The following is a 19,664-nucleotide window of genomic DNA, read 5'->3' as shown; positions in this document are numbered from 1 at the left end:
CCCGAGGGGTCTAGTGGGACCCTGGACAGCTCAAGAAAGGGGAGGCCAATGTGAGGGAGTGGGTGGGCACGGAGTGATTCAGCTATGATGACATGATCTGTACCCACCATAGGAGATTTCAAAAGTCTATATCCTGTTTTTGACAGACCCAGCCACTGGGACTTTGGTTATTGGAAATCTGACCAGTTTTGAACAAGGTTATTACCAGTGCACGGCTAGCAACAACCTTGGCAACAGTTCCTGCGAAATTGACCTAACTTCTTCCCGTGAGTTGATCATCCAACTTTAACGCACTTTCTCCTTAAGTCAAGTATCCTGGGCCTGCCAACCAAGTGAATTAATTAGGATCCCTGCTTAGTCCTTCCTGCCTCTCTGGTGAATTTGGTGGTTTATTTATAAGTTGATATGCTGAATTATTACCATCCTAATATCTAAATGCTTACATGATACTTAATATGTGCCATACACTGCCCTAAAGCATTTACAAAATTCTTGTTTAACCCTCACACAATTTCTAAAAAGTAGATATTACTATTTAATAAATAAAACAGCAGCCCCATGGATAGTAACAGGCTGGATTTTCTTTGCGATGCTGTTGGTGAATCCGGGGGAAACCGGCGATCTATGTTGGACATGGAGCTCACAGACTTTCCAGTTCTTCTGCAATTTGTTAAGATCTGCCTCTAATAATAGTAATAATAACACTTGTACCTACAACCACAGTAGCTAATATTTGTGGAGCACAAATTATGTGCCAGGCACGTGGCCGGGTGCTGTGAGCATTATCTCACTCAGTCTTCCAACCACCCCGTCTAGGAGGCACAATATATTGTTAGCCTCATTTTGCTGAAAAGGAAACTGAAACTCAAGGAGATAAGTGACTTTCCCAAGGTTATCCAGGTAGTGACTGGCAGGGCCAGGATGCCTTTTTATTTTTTCTAAAGATTTTATTTATTTGTCAGAGGGAGGGAGGGAGAGAGCACAAGCAGGGGGAGCGGCAGGTAGAGGGAGATGCAGGCTTCTCGCTGAGCTAGGAGCCCATTGTGGGGCTGAGCCCAAGGCAGATGCTTAACTGACTGAGCCACCCAGACGCCCCTTGCCACATCTTTGAATGATCCCTTAATAACACTTAGGATCACGTCATCTATTCATTATTCCTAACTCACTTTGAATCTGTGACTAATACATACCGTATCCAGGTGGCCAGTTCCCTTGGACCATTGCTCTCCTAGGAAGCTAAGCTTTCTTCCTTTCACTTGTCCCGAATCAAACATTTTCCAATTCCAGGCTTCTTCTTCATTCACCTAATTTCTGTTCAAAGGTGAAGAGATGTCTTTTGGGTCTTCGTCTGTGGGCTCATTCTCCCCCTAGTCCTTTGATCATTTCTGCTGTATCTCTCTGTATCTTCCCCAGGCCCATTTTGCGTTCCAGTAGTTATACTGTACCTGTAGAGACTCAGGAGTTGTATTTGAGCCTTGCTTCCGCCCAAATACTCTTTTTAAATGATGTTGGCACTTGGTTGTCTGCCTGCCTGCCTGCCTGCCTGCCTCCCTCCCTTCCCGCCTGCTTCCCTGTCTCCCTCCTTCAAACCTTAGTTTGACATCTGCTATATGCCAGGAACTATCATAGATGATGCAGATACAGAGATTAATAAGATCTATGTCTTACACTCAAGGAACTCACAGTTTAGCTAGAGGGACAAACAGTAAAATGTGTTAAATGCTAGAATAGCCATCTGTACAGGGTCCCTAGGACCCTAAAGAAGAAACAATTAATTATGTTTATAAAGCCAGGGCCAGCTGTACTGACAAAGTGCTATTTGAGCTGGCTCTTGAAAGGACTTGCAAAGCCTGTTTCTTTATCTATAAAACAGGGATGGAGGTGAAAGGCAGCTAACGGATGATGATACTATACAGCAGCAGGCTTAGGAGGGCAACCAGTCCATGCTGGGTGAGGAGGATGGAGGGTTCCAGAAGGGATGTCTCCAAGGGAAAAAATCATAAGAAACCAATAGATTATCTGATGGTTTTAAATCTACTGAAAGGAGTTTTGACAGTTTTGGTGAAAATGTTGGGGGTTACTAGTTATACATTTAAAAAAATCCCCAAATGAGGCAATTATTAACCTCAACGAAAAATTTTAAATGTACAGGAACAATAATATGGGGGGGGGGGGCGCCTGGTGGCTCAGTCAGTTAAGCGTCTGACTCTTGATCTCGGCTCAGGTCTCAATCTCAGGGTTGTGAGTTCAAGCCCTGAGTTGGGCTCCCAGCGTGGAGACCATTTAAAAAAAAAATTTCTTAAATAAAAACCAAGAATCATAGGATGTATTATGTTCTGCAGCTGTGAATGATATTTACATGGTCATAATCCTGTGGACTTTGATGTCACTACGGTTTGTGCTATAGAACCTATAAACTCAGAACGTGTGAGTGGGGTGGAGTAAGAAGACAATCTCCACCGTTCCAGGGGAGGATGTCATCAAAAAAAATGACAAAAATTGGAAAGTTAAAAGAAGCACAATAGAAACATGGGGGCAAATACCAGATGATTAAAAAAAAGAGAGTTAAGAGTGGTCGCCTCTAGAGAATGGGACACAAAGATGGGGAGGAGCAGGGACGGGGACTGCTGCTTCTTTGCTAGAAGTCTAGTAGACTTTCCAAATCATGCACACGGATTCCTTTAACCATAAAAAGTTGAAAGAATGACCAGGCAACTCAACTAGCCTCTCATCTCAAAATATAAAATGTCCAGCCTTGCAGCCTTGTTTGAAGGAAGGCGGGTGGGGATGGGCCCACTGGAACTCAGGGAAGGTCTCCCAGGGACAGCACAAGGTCTGGTGCTCAGCTGGATCATCGTACATTCGCTGAGTTTTTCCAAAGACTGATCGAATAGACCAGATGCCTGTTTATGGAAATGGGCATATCCTTTTCCGGTGGCCAGAATGCCTGAGGTTCCTTGGTGAGCATGGCATCCGAGGGAGAGGTTTATAGGGACCTACTTCACCTAGGCTCCGCATAAGCCTGGTGAAATGTCCCTGCCTGTATCAGAAGTCCTTTCTCCGGTTACCAGATTGTAGCTCTGTGGTGTCTCTTTCATTGATCAAGCAGAGGCCCATTGAAGACTCACTTCCCTCAGCCCTGTTTTGAAAGTGAGCCCCGCGCCCCCCTCCCCCAAGTTGGCATATGTCTTCTTTATGTGTATCAGTGTGAATGGGTGAGCTCCACAGTTGAGCCAGGGTGAGTCCAACTGGCAAGAGTTCTAGGGGTTTCCAGCCTATACAAGTCATTTCCCCCACCGTATGAGGGCTCCAGATATTCCACACTGGTCACAAATGCACACGTGTGGGGCAGACAGTATGTTCCACTTTACCAACCAGCTGCTTGTTTCTTCTAGATCCGGAAGTTGGAATCATCATTGGGGCGCTGGTGGGTACCCTGGTGGGTGCTGCCATTATCATCTCTGTTGTATGCTTCGCAAGGAGCAAGGCAAAGGCCAAGGCAAAGGGGAAGGAGAGGAAGAGAAATTCAAAAACCAGCACAGAACTTGAGTAAGATCTTACTTTGTTGTCTTTACTTGAACGCTGACATTTGTCGGGCGCAGCTCTATTCACCAGCTCTTCCTCAGCGCCCCCTTTAGACCAACATATCAGAGGTGTCTTTCTGCTCCCCTCACTGCTTCTAGAAACGACGGGTGGTGGCAGCTACCAGCTCCCGACCACCATGTGCCAGACTCTGCTCTAAGCTCTAGGTCTCTCAACTCCTTTAACCAGCTTTGGGACCCTAGTTTTTCTGTCTCGGACTCTCATTCTCTGGTCGAGACCTAACCTCTCTGGTCGGGAGCGAAGACGAACGCGTGGTGTGACAGTGAGTCAGAATCTCAGACATCACAGAGGTCCTGAACAGATTGGAACCTGTGGTCACTGAAGCTACAGAGCCTAGGGCTCCACGTGAAATGCTGAACCCTAACTCGTTCTTCCCTGGGCCTTCTTCCTGCAGACCAATGACAAAGATAAACCAGAGTACAGAGCTCGAGGCAATGCCGGCCGAACACGTTCTCCAACTAGAAGCGACTCTGCCATCTTCTGGCCGGGAGAATGACCCCGATACCATCCTGGGGCCAGATCACGAGCCTATCCCCGAGCCTGAGTCTGTCCGAGAGCCCGCCCCACAGCCTGCCCCGGTGCCTGAGCTCGAGATAGAGCTGGAGCTCGAGCCCGAGCCCGAGCCCGAGCCCGAGCCCGAGCCGGAGTCTGAGCCCGAGCCCGGGATTGTAATGGAGCCCTTGTGTGACAGGGAAAAGGGAGTGAATAAGCCATAGGCTGCTAGCCTAAGTACAGTGTTCATCAGTAAGAAACCCATTACTGGCATTTGGAGTTGCCCTAATCAATCTCCCACCACGCCCCTCTCTTCTGACCTGCCCTCTTCTAACAAGGTGCTCCTTACCATGGATCCAAAATAAACAAGTCAAGATAAATGCAAGGGTTCCTGCGTTACTTACACTTTTACTAACATGCAAGCGTGACTAATGACAAAGCAAGTGATTTCTAATTCGGTTGAAAGCGTTTTGCAGCAATATCTCCATTGTACTTTGGAAAATCTTATTTCTCTATTTTCAGCTACTCTGTTACATTCCGCACGCATACATGACAAGGTGGCATTGATTGGATCCAGTGTTATTCCTAAGATCAGTTGGTCAGGGCTTCCCTAATTCATTTTCACATTGGCCACGAAGACAAGAATTTGCCAGCATTCTCTGAGATTGGGGGTAAAAAAAATCCTCAAAAATTCCAGAGGAGAATATGTAAAGGGTACATATTAAAATGGGTACCTATTTAAAATATTAAAATTAATATTATATTAGATTTCCCAAGGGACCACCCTGCTATAGGGTTTGCTTGAGCATAGCAAAATTTTTAAATCACCTAATTTTTAAATGCAAGATAATGTACAGGCGAACAATTCCAAATAACATGTTCCTTCGGTGACCACAAAATGTTGATATCATGGGTGATGTACCATTTAGCTTTTAATGAGATGTTATCACTATGTCTGATGCTACTTTAGAAGGGCCAGAATAGATGAATTAATGAACACAGAATTAATGAACACTTAAGATCTGTTTTAGATAATCTGAACTAATTATTTAATCTGTTTCACTGGTGAGATAGTCCACATTAATACATACCATTCTTGTATAAATGCTAAATATTAACTAACATGCTAGAATGTTTTTCCCATTGATCATATTTTCCCCACATTCCACCTTGAAGAAATTTATAGGTAGACTTTTTCATTTGTGTAATCAGATGTAAATCTTATTTTGAGGCTCAATACTCAATAAAATCGTATTTGAATGACCCTAAGGTAAATCTTTTATTAACATTATCGACATATACTTCACATACAATAAAAGCACACCCATTTCAAGTGTACCACTGGATGAGATTTGACAGACGTATATGCCCATGAAACCACCACAGTTTAAATACAGCATTTCCATCAATCCAAAGTGTTTCCTATGCCCCTCTGTGCAATCCCACCGTCACTCCCGCCCTAGGCAACCACTGATTTGCTTTCTGTCATTAGAGATTAGCTTTGCCTTTTCTTGGACTATGTATAAATGCGATCATACAGTCTGTCCTTGTTTTGTGTCTGATTTCAAGGTGAATCTTTTTTAAATGAAGTAATGAATCTCTAACTTATCACATCCCGATTTTCATGTAGGGCATTTTCTTAAGCTGCGAAGCCCTTATATAGAGAACATACCTATACACTAATTGAGGTAGAGCCTTCATTGGTTTTAAGGTAGACTGAACTTAACATTTACACTTGTCTGGAGCCATGGAGAGAAATAACAAGCTTTTACTTAGGTATTTTCTTTAATGTGTCGATTTTCAGCCAATTGTAGGGATTTTTTGGAGCATCTATAATTCCATTCACATTAAATACAGTATTATGATACACATTGTCTGATGGGTCCAGTAAGCAAAATGATGAAGGTTTTGAGAGTGATCTAATATTTAAAGTTTAAAAACTAAACACCAGCAGTGTAAAAATCTCAATTACCAGAACACCAAAGTAGCTGGAATTCACTTTTCTCTTCCACTTTTATAATAGAGGCGAATCACAAGAAAGACTAATATATAATACTCAATAGCTGTACCCCCAAATTTCTGATGGATCAGCACTGAGCAGGAAGGAAGTCACTCTTGGTGATCCTACAGAACTCTGTCCTGATTAGCGTTGTTCTGGTCAAAATACTGATGAATAGTTGGATTTAGTGGTTCTCAACTTTTTTTGAGGTCATGGATCACCTTGAAAATCTGTTGAAAACTCAGGCCCCCCTCCATAAGAAAAACGCTTATATACACAAAGTGTCATGTACTGTTTTAGGTAAATTACAGACTCCCTGAATCCAAGATTAAGAACTAGTGACTTGGATAAAAACACAGAAGGGACACTTAACAAATGTGTGAATGCCTTCCTCCTGGGGAGAATGATTACTATGTTGTAGGACTCAAAACGATCTCGATAGCCCGGAAGCTAAGCTGAAATCAAACAGGAATGGAAGGGAAAGTCCAGATTTAAAAATATAGAGTACATGTTGCCCATGAAGAAACCTTAGCTGGGCAAGGCTGGGAAGTAGGCGAGGTTAATCTGAAGCGGTATCTTTGGATCTCTCCTTTCAGTGCCCCTCCTGGCCATCCGGCGTCTTAGTTTCTAAACACCCAGGATTCTCATGCACCTACTAGCTCAGTGACCCACTCAGCTGTGCATCCCTCAGGCATAATTCATTGCTCAGGACCTACCTCTACCCTTGCAACCGCTTTATTTTTTACAGATTTTATCTATTTATTTGAGAGAGAGATTGCACACGAGTGGGGGGAAGGGGCAGAGGGAAAGAATCTCCAAGCAGACTCCCCGCTGAGCACAGAGCCTGGATGTGGGGCTCAGTGTCAGGATCCTGAGCTCATGACCTGAGCCGAAATCAAGAGTTGGACACTCAACGGACTGGGCCCTCCAGCCCCCCTCCCTTGGTCCCATTTTAAAAAGCAGTTGTTGTGTGACCTGTTCTTGTCTCGTGACCATGATCTTTTATCATCCGGTGATGTCATTTGGATTGATAATGAACGAGCTCTTTTTTGAGTATTTCACCTTTTGAAAGGGGACCCTTGAACACAGGGAATTCCTTAATCCAAAGAGTCTAAATGGTGGGATTTCAAGCACCAGAACAATCCCGAGGGGAGCTACTTCTGGAAAAAGGAGTCTTCTCGCATCAAACCATGTGGGTTATCATCTACGCTACCTACTTGTAAGCCACTCGGGGTGAGTGCAAGTTTCATCTCGGTCTCCTCAGTCTTCTATTAGCATATCCATAATACACCATGTATTTGTTTGCAATAAATCCTGAGACCCTGTAAAATATGAAATCGTAACAAAATTTTCACCAAAGTTTACTTGGGCAGGAAAGTGGGCTCATGTTAAAGAGCTTTCCAACAAGGGAACCAAGCAAAGGCAGATGAGAAAATAAGTAATAGAATGGATCATTACCCACACATTCTGATTAAACTTCAAATTATTTCAGCATAATTCTCATTCAGAGAGGGTACTACCGGGTTTATTTTGCCATAGAGAGTTAAAATTTAAGTGGGTGGTCCCAATGAAATCCCAGGTTTCTTAACCATTCACTTCTCACTATCTAAAAAGATTTCCAGGAACTTCCCTCAGCTCTTTGTTTCTGTACTTAGCAACTGGGAAATGCTAAAGTCAACAGAACAGCTTTTTGGCTGTAGGTATTTATTCTCCTCAAATTCATCTGTTTATTCAGTCATCCGCTGGGTATTAATGGATTGAACGGCTGCTATGAACCAGGTACTGTGGCCGGTGACACAATGAGTAGCATTAGAGCTACCTCTTGTCCCCGAGTAGCTTACAGCCTCGCTAACTATGACAATTTCTTGCATGTTATCAACAGTAGTGTACTGACAGCAGGCAAGGAGGGATGGAATTTGTACTGCACAGGGGAAGGCCTCCAAATTATAGGCCTCCTTTCTCTGTGAGAAAAAGGGACTAAAACAGTGATTCTTGACCAATAGCTAAGAAATCACGTGCACTGATACCTCCAGTGGCCTTCAGAGTACCAGGTGACCTCTACCCCCAATACACACTGGGAAGTTCATATTTGCAGCTCTTACCCTGGCCTTTGTGTAACTTGGGCTCGATGAGCTTTCACTAAGAAAAGCTAGAAGAGCTAGGAGGGGGCTTTGGGAGAACAGCACTCAACCTTTTTCAACCGCAGCACACGTGAGGGTCATAACACACACAATGGCCCACTCCTGACTCTGATGGGGTGGAGGCGGGAGATAATAAGAGAGTTACCTTCTTAGTTAGGCAGACAGGAAGGGGTAAACGTTTAAAAAGTTGGGTCATTCCTATTTATCCGCACCCAATCCCCAGAGGAGACTCCCTGAGTGAGGAGAGAAAATAATCTATCTGCCTGACATTATACCGAGTGGACTAGATCCCAGTGTAATGCTCTTTCAACGGCAACAAATTAATTTCAATGAAACAAACCCAAAGTTGTAGTAATAAAAGATTGTTTTACAATGTCTATGTGCTGGAAAACAGGTCAGAGGGTCTCATGAAAGCTTCAAACCAATCAACAGTCAATAATCTTGTCTTTGAAGCTTTGGTTTCAACAAGGCAAAACAAAGCAAAGGCTTAGAGATGTTACCAAAGGTTCCAGGAAACCAAAAACAAACCACCAAAGTAAAGAAAAGCAGGTTGGGGGAGGGGGGGCGAAGATGCTACAACTACCAGGTAATTATCAAAATGCCACAGTACTTTCCATTTGGTCCAGTTTTTGACTAGAGGCAGACAGAAAATGGCCCAGGATCCAGGAAAGCTCCATTCCTCTGGCTCTGGGTATTTTCTCAACTGTAACATGGGAGACGAGTTTTTGCCTTCTTAAAGGCTGCAGTGGAGAATGGATTATAAATGTTTGTAAACTATATAGTGTGGTAGAACTGTACTGTTGTAAAAACCACATCCCCTGCTAATTGGTTCAATACTCTTTTTTTCTCTTGACCAGAGATTCTTAACCTTTTGGGGAGTCACAGATCCCTCTGAGAATCTGGTAAAAGCTACAGAAAGAACGCTTTTCCCGGAAAAATAGACATACAGATGTCTGCAATTTCAGGCAGTCAGAACTGTGACGCTGGAGCCATAGAACCCAAAGTAAAGAGCCCCCACACCGTATCACACTTGCCGGCAGACTGACCTGGGGGCTCGACAGCGTGACACGGTATGGAAAGAGCAGCAGACAGAGCCATGTCATGACCTCACTGTAGCTGACACAGTTAAGAAATGGGGAAATCAGAACACAGGGGTCATTCAGTTAAACTGCTAAGTCAAAGATTATGAAGTAAGACGCTGATTTACCCTGAGTATCACAGAAACTCCCTCAAACTGTGGATTCCCTCCAAGAGATACTTACACTTTTTTTCCCCACTGTTCCTATTTACCTGCATCTTTCAGCTTATATTCAGTTAAGCTTTACAACTGAAATTCTCATCTTTCTTGAGGTCATTTGGAAGCAACTATAAAACCTGCTGACCTTGAATCACCTTCATCTCTACTGGGTTTCCTATATGAACAGATAACAATCTGATCAGTATCCAGGGCCATTAATATCCTTATAATATATAGTTGATATTTATAAAATGCCAGTAGCCTACAAATTAACTGAGGCTCGGTTTCATCTGTTTCTTATTAAAGAACTAAGATCAGTTTTCTTTCACACCCAAAAAGCCGATTACCTCAGACAAGAAATGTCTGAGTTTATGAAATGTCTTACTTTATGAAGAGTAAATGCCTTCAGACCTAACAGGCCCGATTAGATGAGATACGACTTTACTCTGTTCACTGCTAAAAACCACTGGAAAGAAATTATTTCCCCTGTCATCAATTCTATCCCTGGCATTCAATAAACAAACGTTTAGTTGCATAAGAAGATGCTTCCCTGATTAACATTTGTAAAGATCGGCACTCAAAATATTTATGTAAAGGTTTTACATTATCAACGACAGGACACCATTCGTGTTTACAGAACTCATTTCAGCTACTGGCGATTAAGTCTCTGACCCACAATTAATGCAAGTTTGTGGGCTCACTAGGATCACTTATTTTAAGCAATATTTGCAGCAGGAGATTCAAATTAAAAAAATAATTTGAAGAGTCACTTGGAGTTCATTAGATTTTATGACAATAGCAATCATTTACGTTGTTTCCCTAAATTGAGATCAAGGTTACACTTATTTTCTTTGCTCACATTTAATTAGCAATTCAGAAGATTACTATTTTTAAAGATTTTAGCTGCAGCTCAAGCTTCGCTAATTTTATTGACGTTAGAGCTAGCAAAACTGAGAAATGTCTTTATGAAGGATTTTAAGGCTTACTACATGGGGTGTCTAACCGATTTGAAAGGGAAACTGGGAGATTCTCGCAACATTTTATTTTTTGTTTCTGAAATACAAATCAAAATACATTTTTGTTACATATCACATTAACAAGTTTGACATTTCTTCCCAATACAGGATGACTTAATGTAGGTACTTTAAAACTTCTGTTTTAAAAACAATACATTTTATTTTGGAGGGAAAGAGCTCATTAAAAAGACACATGGGTACACAGGCTCTTATTTTTCATTATTTTAGTGTTTAGGAATTCTGAACTTGGATAGCATGGCCTCCAACTGAAAATTTGGTCCTTTAAAATATATACGTATTCCTCCCAAAACAAAAAGATCGAAGCGTATTGTTGAAAAAACAGAAATTTTCGGTATAGGCCTCTGAGTGAGCTTGAGAGACAAGTTAGGATGTGTTTCAACTGGACAGTGGAACATTCAAGAACCTACTTAGAAACACGTGACAAACAGCCTGGTGCTATTGGGGTTGTTGTGCCTCAGAGGGGAGGGTGCTAAAGATGCACCAAAGCCACAGAACCCACTAACTCAAAATTAACCCAAATTCGGTACGGCATAATATACAACAAGAGTAGAACAATCTCAACAGTTATTCAATGCCTGGCAAGCTAGTTATAAGCTTATGACAAAGACCTCAGCAGGAACAATATTCGACACGTTTCTAAGACTTTGAAGACGAAAACACTTCATTGTTCGTGGACGATGGATTGTGCACAAGGACATGAGTTTCCAGGATACCGGGGACAACCACAGAAACATACACAGGAAGAATACATCCAAGCTGCTTAACCTTCCACCATTCTCTTGAGTATTAAACCCAAACCACCTCTGGCCACTTGCAGGGGTGTCTTTTCTTCTTTATTCTCAATGTAAATGCTTGCTCCTTGGGACACCAGCAGTTTCGCTTCTTCCACTCTCTCCTCGTCACAGGCTAAGTGTCTGAAATTGAGGACCACAAAGAGTGATTACTCCCTACCAATTCTATGTAACGATGAGAATTTCCTGATAGGTGGTCTGAACTGCCTATTACTAGGTGGTATAATATTAGAATATTTAGTCAGGAAAGGAAAGACCGATTTGCGTGGGAAAGACTACTCGTAAAGCTAAAATTCCGTGGAACAGCCTTATGGTACCAGATCACGTATCGTAATTCTGGACACATGACCATCGAAGAAGGGATCTAAATGCCAGCCTAAGAACAGCTTCCATATTTTATGGAGATCAGAGTAGTCTGCCCCAAAGGCACCCAATACTTCGGGGCTACAATTTAGAAAAGCCCCAGCTCATAATCTGCTAACAGCAATTGGTGTGGTTGGAATTTTGGAAAAGCAGTTCAAAAGGTGTTGTTATCTCCTTTGATCCTTACATCCACCTTGTAAGTTAACATGGTGGTAATTATCCCCACTTTACAGCTGAAATTGTGGCTGAGGTCGAAGTCCTTACCTATGTTAACAGGGCTGGGCGGTGACTGAGGGGGAAACCTCAGCGGGCACTTACGGTTTATCAGGCAGGGTATCAAGCACTTTACCTGTCATGTTATCTAAGCCTCACAACAGTCTAGTGAGGAAGGAATTATTAGCCTCATATCACAGGTGCAGAAATTAAGGCTCAGGAAGGTTAAGTTACTTCTCCAAGTTACTTAATGTACATGTTTAATATAGTCGGTTAAGTGGCTGAGTTTGAACTGAGTAAACAGCATCTAGCTATCCCCAAATCCTAGGCTCTTCCCGGGACCCTGTCCCGCCTGTCTCCTAGGTTTCTTACTTGTTTATGGAGAAAAGGGCTAGCACATGGGCAAGTCTTTCTAAACAGAGTCACTCGGGACTAAAGAAAAGATTTTTAAAACGAAGAGTTAGGAAAACAATACTTGAAAAAGACTGAATCTCACTTTAGACTAAAAAGGAGACTCAGAATTTCTGGTTCAAAAGAGTCACCACTCACTAAGGAAGAAAAGTAGCCATGTACCGTAGAAAAAAATACCAAGGCAGAGGATGGCCTCAGGTGATAGGCATGAATCAATTCCAGATGGATCTGAGTTACATGAAGAACAGGAACTCTCAACCAAAACCAATGCAATGTCTTTGTTTGCTTTTTTTTTTTTTTAAAGCCTACAATGAAATACAGGTAAATATTTAACTAATTTCAGGGTGAGAAAGGACTTTCCAGTCATGAGGGAAGATTAATAGGTCTGACTACTTAGAAGCTGAAAAACTTCTGTTCTTTAGAAAAAATAATGAACATGAAAAGACAAACTGGGAAAAAAAAAGTTTCGACTAACACAGCAAGTTAGTATTTTTAGCACGTCAAGTCAAGGGCACTTGAAAAAAAAAAATCACAAAAAATAAATTAATTCCCCGAAAGCAGAGAAAGGGACACACAAAAGGTTCTAATTTAGAGCAGAAATCTAATCAGTTGGAGGCATTAAAAGATGTTTCACTTCGCTGATAATAAAAAAAATGCAAACGACAACTTGAAATACGTCTGATATAACAGAAGGCTATTTTCCGTGTTAGTGAGGTAACAGGCATTCTCAAACCTGCTGTCAGGCGGGGCCAATGATACAACTCCTCTGGAAGCACTGTGGCGATATATAGCAATAGTCTCAAAATGTGTGTATTCGTTGACTCAGCAGTCCCACTTCTGGGAGTCTATACTAAGGTAATAATCAACAATATGGCCAAAGATTTTTGTACAAACTTGGTCAGTGTAGCATGATTTATATTCATGGAAAACTCAAAAAAGCTTAAACAATACAGTCAGAGGAATGATTAAATCCTGGCACATCCATAAAATGGAATTGTATACAGCCATGCAAAAAATGTTTTAAAAACATTTAATAAAAAAATATTTAGGAACATTGGAAAATGCTCACAATATACTATGAGGTTAAAGGAATAGGATATAATTACATACATAGCATGATCCCAATTTTGCAAAAAAACTTTAAATATGCATATTTGCATACAAAAGAATGGGAGGAAATATATGAAAAGTACAGAGGCAATTTTAACTTTTATCCTTACACTTTTGTGTGCTTCCAAATTTTTTGTCATACACATGTATTATGATTATAAGCAGAAAAAAAAGAAACGACGTGTGAGAATTAGTGCAAGCAGGCTAATGTCAAGGAGAGCACAAATGACCGCTACTTGTCACTTACAGAGGAGTGTTACCCTCAGTGTCTTGGATATTTGTGGATGCTTTGTAGTACAGAAGGATATGAATCATCTTCAAGTTACCCTTGGCTGCCGCCCGGTGCATTGCTGTGGCCTCATAATGGTCCTTAGCATCTGGATTAGCCCCGCCTTCCAGTAACATGACAGCGATCTGGAACCCCGGGGAAGAAAACAATGCAGACGTCTAGTTGTGTTCATGTACAGGTTCAGAACTCAAGAGGGGCAGCCAAGGAACGGGAGCCTACCTCGTGCCTGTTTTTGGAGGCTGCGTAATGTAGGGGGGTACAGCCATTTTGGTTGACGGCATTCACTTGAGCACCTTTACCCAGAAGGGCTTTTACGATCTCATCCCGGCCGGCAGAAGCAGCAATATGAAGAGGAGACCAACCTGCCTATGAAAGAGATAGGCGGTACAAAAAACGGGGGGTGGGGGGTGGGGAAGGCACAGGGATTAATGCTGACATGTAGGTAGGGTTTACAAAGAGCTGTGTGTGAATGATTTAAAAAAAAATAACCTTCTTTTCCCCTCATTTAACACTGCAGAACATTTGGAAAGTAGATGTATACAGGAGGGATGCCAAACCACCCATAATCCCGTAACACAGAAATAATGATACAGGAGTAATTCTAATGTGTTTTCCAGTTGGGATTATAGGACATAAAGTTCTGTGAGTTGCATTTCCCACAATGTCCACTTCTTGTCTTGTTGTGAGAATTTCCTACGCCCTTCTCTGGATTCTTGACTTTATTGGTTGCATATTATTTTATTAATATGGCTATGCCTACTGTATTCAACCAATCCTACACTGAATTTTTATTTCTTTGCTATTATAAATATTCCTTCAGTGAGCATCCTTGAAAAGGCATCTTTGCCTACAAAACATTTCCATCCTTATTCTTCACCAAGTTTTATCTTAATATAACCAATACCATTACAATAAATCTCTGTGTAACAACAATAAAAGGATACCCAGGCCCTGAGTATTCAAGCAATGCTCACACACAAAAAAAGCCTTCCAACATAATAAAAAGGATTTGTGGTCTTGTAGCCTTAATCTGCATGTTAACCTTAAATTATGGGGTACGAGTGGCAGAACCAACATTCTAAAATAATGCACCCACTAGACCTGTGTGAGGTCACCAAGGCCCTGCCATAACTAACTGCCTAGTCATAAAGGTTACAATTTCGTTTGTGAGCGTGATACTCAGTCCTCAGTAAACACCAGTCTGGAGTCTAAAGATAACCGGGCCTTTATCAACTCTGCCTAGAACTCACATCATCTTTATCATTCACTGGCACTCCAAGTTGCAGCAAGAATTCCACAATTTCTGTATGTCCGGCTGAGCACGCCCAGTGCAACGCAGTTCTGCTGTCCTGCATGGGAAACAAGAGAAGCAAGACGGTCGACATTCTTGAAGAGAAACAGAAGAAGGAAGGAAAGAATGCCGAAAAAGAGTAATACTGGGGCCAGCAAGCCTATAGTTTGGGAACAAGAAATGGAGAGCACAGGATCCTCTGGTAGGTAAACTTACACCACATTACTTACTGTTGTAAGAGAGACCAAGGTTTCAGTAACATGGGGGAGAACCCATTGATGAATGTAATTCTGGGCAGAATCCGGCCTCGAAAGCAGTTGAGCACGAAACTGATTTCACTGCTTTGGCAGAAATACACCTTCGGCTATTTACTATGACGTTATTTATGTACTGTTATGCCAGGCACTCTGCTGGGAGTTTTGCAGTCATTGTTTCATTTAATCTCCATGATCCTGCACAGTGGACATCATCCCCATTTTCCAGATAAGGAAACTAAGACTCCTCAGGCTAAACAACTTGTCCAAGGTCACACAGCTAGTAAATGGTGAAACTGGGCCATAAACCCATCTGACGTTGAAATTTCTAGATGCTCTGGAAAGAATGAACGAACTTTATGGGCAAGAAATGTTCATAAAACTAGTTGAGATTATCTACAGATTCATTTAAAAAGCATACCACACACAAAATGAGAGAGCAACATTACTTTAAAAAGTTAATAAGCCAGGAGTTAGTTGTGTTTCTCAAAGGGAATTTCTTTTTTTTGCAGTGACAGCTGTATTTCTTAGCTCTATGGAAAAGAAAGTGGTATTTTAAACTTTATTACAAAAGAATTCAAACACATAAAAATAGAGAGACTATAATAGAAACCCATATGTCTATTACCTAGATTTAATATTTTGCCATATTTGCCTCACTTCATTTCCTCGATGAGGTTTTTAAAAACAAATCCTAAATATCATGATTTTCATCCCTAAATATTTCAGTATCTAAAGAATAAGGATGCTGTCCAACAGAGCTATGAGGCCATTATCACACCTACCATAATTAACACTAACTCCTTGATAACATCTAAAAGTTGGTATTCAGATTTCCCCAGCTGTCCCCCAAATGTTTTTTAATAGTTAGCTTGTTTGAATCAGGCTCCAGACAAGGCCCATAATTTGCATTTGACTGTTGGTTCTTAAAGTCACTTGACCTGGAATAGCTTCCCTCTTTTTTATTCCATTGACTCAATGAAGAATAGATTATTAAATCTTAATTTGACATTAACTTAAATTTCAAGTATTAAATATTATCAGACCATCATGAAGGTAAATTAGGTAAAGGTAAAGCCATTTGCAGGTTGAGCCATAAAGAAAAGCCCCAGAAGTCAGTCTCCTGACTTCTACTCTTCCCAAAGACACAAAATGGAGATTTGTAAATCCCTGACACTGTATTGCTTAGTGCTTAGCATGGTACCTGTCATAAAGAATGCAATCTATACATATTTGTTGGCTTGCTGAGGTCACCGTGAATCTTTCTAGAAACTCGGGGTGAAAGCATGAGGGCCCTTTGAGCAGAAAGCTTCCCAAAGTCCATTCACTTTTGTTCTGCCTCTGCCTAGGAATGCCCGTTCACTGCCCCAGGAAAATCCCACTCATCCTTCAAGATCTAACCAACCTTCCCTCCTTTGCGAAACCTTTTCAATTATCACAACATTCGCTCTTCTAAGGGAGATTAAATCAGGTCCTGCCATTCTGTGTTCTGAAAGCACCACGTAAACTTCTCTCCAGAGTAGTCACCACAATTTGTTACCGGACGTATGATTTGGGGTTACTTTATTGACGTCTGCTTCTTCCACTCGACTGTATCCCCAGCTCCTAGCAAACTGCCTGGCACAGAATTGGCGTTCGGTTACACGTGTTTCATGGAATAAAACGACGAGTAAGAAGTAAAGAAACCCATTAAAAAAAATAAAAAAGCTTTCCTCCACGGGTGGCTCAAAGATTGGGCATTTCTGAGAAACGCGGTAAACGTTCTAGAAATACCCAAAATTCAGCGAGCTAAGTACCGCCCCTCCTCCCCCAAATATTTGAGGTTTGCGGGGCTAGCTCCCGCCGCCCAATTCCGAGTCCTGAGGTGACCCCGGCTAAGGATGGGGCGGCGGGGGCGGGGATCTGGCCCTTACGGAACCGGCCTCCCTTGGGCCCGGCCAGGCAGCCACCTTAGGCCTCGTCGATGCCGCCGCCTGCGGAGAGGCCCCAGCGCTGCTTTACCTGGTCAGTCCTAGTAGCCAGGGATTTATCGGCCAGGATCCTCTCCTTCAACTCCTCCAGCTTCCCGCTGTAGGCCAGGTTGCAGACCATTAGGTTAGACACACACCCCTCCATGTCTCTTTCCCAGGATCACCGTGAAGCGCGACCCACGACCGCCTCACGTCGCCAGCTATGACTGCCAATCAAAAGAGCCGACTGAGTTCCACCAATCACTGGTCTTCCTCGTTCCTTTGCTTCTTTCCCACCCCGGGGAGCCTCTGGGAGTTGCAGTTTGAGCGCGGTTCTGGGCGGGGAGGCGCCTTTGCTGCTCTCTCCGACTCTGCCCCTAGCAGCGCGGAACTACAGGTCCCAGGGTCCCTTGCGGCCGCCGTAGTCAAGTGGCCGGTGGAATTGGCCCAGGATGACAGCTGGAGAATGGAGTCAGGTACGGGGAGCGGCTTCGTGTGGAACCGGGGTGGGTGGTCGCTGTTGGGCCATTGAGTCGGCCGCGAGAAACGGGTGCGGGGTCCTGGCAAGAGAGTTATGGGAGCCTGAGGATCCTGTCCCACGGGGGCCCTGACCTGCAGTGGCAGGCGGAAGGGACAACAGTAGGAGCTGAGGACTACCTCCTGGGCTCGTGCGGGTGGCGGCGGCTACCCTCCCCCTCCCTGCCGCCGCCAAAGGAGTGGAAACAAGTAGGGGTTAATTATTCTGACATCTCGGCGGAGTGGCATCAGGGCAGAATTCTGTCACAGCAGTGATAGCATTACTCCGTAGTAAGGTGATGTGCCAGGGTGATGCCAAAGGCAGGGTGTGAGGCCATAGGAGCCACTTGATATCTAATTGACCTCGGTGAGTCCATGGCCTGGTGACATCACAACTTGATGAGAGTCATCTTGATACTGTGGTATGGTGTTGGCCCTTTAATGTCATGATAATAACGATGACATCGAGGCTTTGCTAGAAATATTAAGCTAATAGCGTTTCTATTTATGGAAATCCCAAAGAGATGCAAGGCTTATCCTTTATAGGACATATCCAGGAGGGCTTTATGCCAAAACTAGGTAATGATAAGAATACACTCAAGAAAGAGACTGATTATGTTTATATTTATCCTGTTATGGTGTAGAGCAGGGCTTGGCAAACTTTCTGTGAAGCGCCAGATAGTAAATAGTTCAGGCGTTGCAGGCCAAAAGGCAAAATTGCAGATAATTTGTAGGCACTTATATAACAAGAGAGAAAACAAATTTCAACAAATGTTTATTGATGAAATCCAAAATAAAACAATAGTTGAGTACTTTTTTTTTTGTTATACAGGACTACTAGTAGAAATAATGGAATTCTTTTGGGGGGATAACATTTTATTTAATTGGGGCTCACAGAGTTCCCCATCTTAAAAATCATGTCAAGTGTTCATCCGTTAATGCTGATCTGTAATGAGATTTTCTTATTTCATCTTTGTAAATGTCTTTTCACAATGATAGGTACTGCCAAATACTGATATCAACCCACAAGCATATTCTTGTTAATTTTTATTTGATTTTTAAAATTTCCGAATAGCTTTAGCTTTATAGAAAAATTGCAAAGGTAGTACAAAATTCCTGTGTACCCTTCACCCAGTTTCCCCTACTGTTCTTTTCTTATTTTTAACAGCTTTATTGAAATGTATTTTATGTACCATAAAATTCACTCAGTTCAAATGTATAATTAAATGATTTTTAGTAACTTTACTGAGTGGTGCAACCATCACCATAATCAGTCTTAGATCACTCCCCCAATAAGATCCTTCGTGCTCATTTATAGTTAAAACTTGTTCCCACTCCCAGCCCCAGGTAATGACTAATCTACCTTTTGTCTCTATAAATTTGCCTATTCTTGACATTTCATCTAAATAAAATCTTACAATATGTGGTCTTTTGTGCCTGGCTTCTTTCACTTAGCATGATATTTTTAAGGTTCATCCATATTGTAGCATGTATCAGTACCTCATTAATTTTTATTTCCAAATAGTATTCTATTTTATGGCTATAACACACTTTTTCTGTCTACTCAGTAGTTCATAGGTTGTTTCCAATTGTTGGCTATTACTACTAATGTTAGCTGCTAAGAACATTTGTGTACAAGTCGGCCCGTGGACCTATGTGTTCATTTCTTATTGGTAGATACCTAAGGGTGGGATTACTGGGACATAGGGCAAATTTATGTTTAACTTTTCGAGGAACTGCAAAACTGGTTTCCTTGATGGCAGCACTATTTGCTTTTCGGCCAGCAATGTAGGAGGGTTTCTGTTTCTCCAAATCCTTGCCAACATTTGTTATTGTCTGTCTTTTTACCATAGCCATTCTAAATGGGTGTGAAATGATAACTCATTGTGGTTATAATTTGTATTTCCTTAATGACTAGTGATGGTGAGCATCGTCTTGTGTGCTTATTAGCCAGTTGTGTATCTTCTT

The 19,664-nt window shown here is 42.2% G+C and overlaps 3 protein-coding genes across 6 annotated transcripts in view; 2 read left to right on the top strand and 1 right to left on the bottom strand.

The window, feature by feature from the left end:
* The window catches only part of VSIG1 (V-set and immunoglobulin domain containing 1), a 45,186-nt gene extending 39,828 nt beyond the window's left edge, over positions 1 to 5,358 (top strand). For all 3 annotated transcript variants that reach the window (XM_027607419.2, XM_027607418.2, XM_027607420.2), the window contains 3 exons: positions 147 to 266; positions 3,396 to 3,549; positions 3,998 to 5,358. In XM_027607419.2, coding sequence (XP_027463220.1) covers positions 147 to 266; positions 3,396 to 3,549; positions 3,998 to 4,319 — 596 coding nt within the window. In that variant the 3' untranslated portion in view covers positions 4,320 to 5,358. The remainder of the gene's footprint in view (positions 1 to 146; positions 267 to 3,395; positions 3,550 to 3,997) is intronic.
* Positions 5,359 to 5,508: 150 nt separating this feature from the next.
* PSMD10 (proteasome 26S subunit, non-ATPase 10) lies at positions 5,509 to 17,390 on the bottom strand. 2 transcript variants are annotated; one of them, XM_027607425.2, is made up of 5 exons: positions 17,233 to 17,390; positions 14,937 to 15,035; positions 13,906 to 14,052; positions 13,645 to 13,811; positions 5,509 to 11,423 (listed from the first exon to the last, which is right to left on the bottom strand). In XM_027607425.2, exons 1-5 carry the CDS (start codon positions 17,344 to 17,346, stop codon positions 11,270 to 11,272), a joined length of 681 nt encoding a protein of 226 aa, XP_027463226.1. In that variant the 5' UTR covers positions 17,347 to 17,390; the 3' UTR covers positions 5,509 to 11,269. The 2 variants fall into 2 exon arrangements, with proteins under 2 accessions (XP_027463226.1, XP_027463227.1); XM_027607426.1 differs by having other exon boundaries at positions 11,286 to 11,423; positions 13,724 to 13,811; positions 17,233 to 17,388.
* Positions 17,391 to 17,507: 117 nt separating this feature from the next.
* Positions 17,508 to 19,664, top strand: part of ATG4A (autophagy related 4A cysteine peptidase) — a 53,833-nt gene continuing 51,676 nt past the window's right edge. Inside the window, exon 1 of the mRNA XM_027607415.1 lies at positions 17,508 to 17,656. Coding sequence (XP_027463216.1) covers positions 17,647 to 17,656 — 10 coding nt within the window. The 5' untranslated portion in view covers positions 17,508 to 17,646. The remainder of the gene's footprint in view (positions 17,657 to 19,664) is intronic.

Source organism: Zalophus californianus, chromosome X (genome assembly GCF_009762305.2).
Source record: "Zalophus californianus isolate mZalCal1 chromosome X, mZalCal1.pri.v2, whole genome shotgun sequence".
Taxonomy (NCBI): Eukaryota; Metazoa; Chordata; class Mammalia; order Carnivora; family Otariidae; genus Zalophus; species Zalophus californianus.
Note: the sequence above shows the minus strand (reverse complement) of the source record. Positions and strands in the feature narration are given on the sequence as shown.

Excerpts from the sequence above, each read along its gene's own strand:
- PSMD10 (XM_027607425.2), bottom strand. The coding sequence starts at position 17,346 with ATGGAGGGGTGTGTGTCTAACCTAATGGTCTGCAACCTGGCCTACAGC. Across the intron at positions 13,812-13,905 it reads CCTCCAAAAACAGGCACGAG|ATCGCTGTCATGTTACTGGA; the intron begins GTAGGCTCCCGT and ends CCGGGGTTCCAG. Across the intron at positions 11,424-13,644 it reads ACTGAGGGTAACACTCCTCT|ACACTTAGCCTGTGACGAGG; the intron begins GTAAGTGACAAG and ends CCTCAATTTCAG.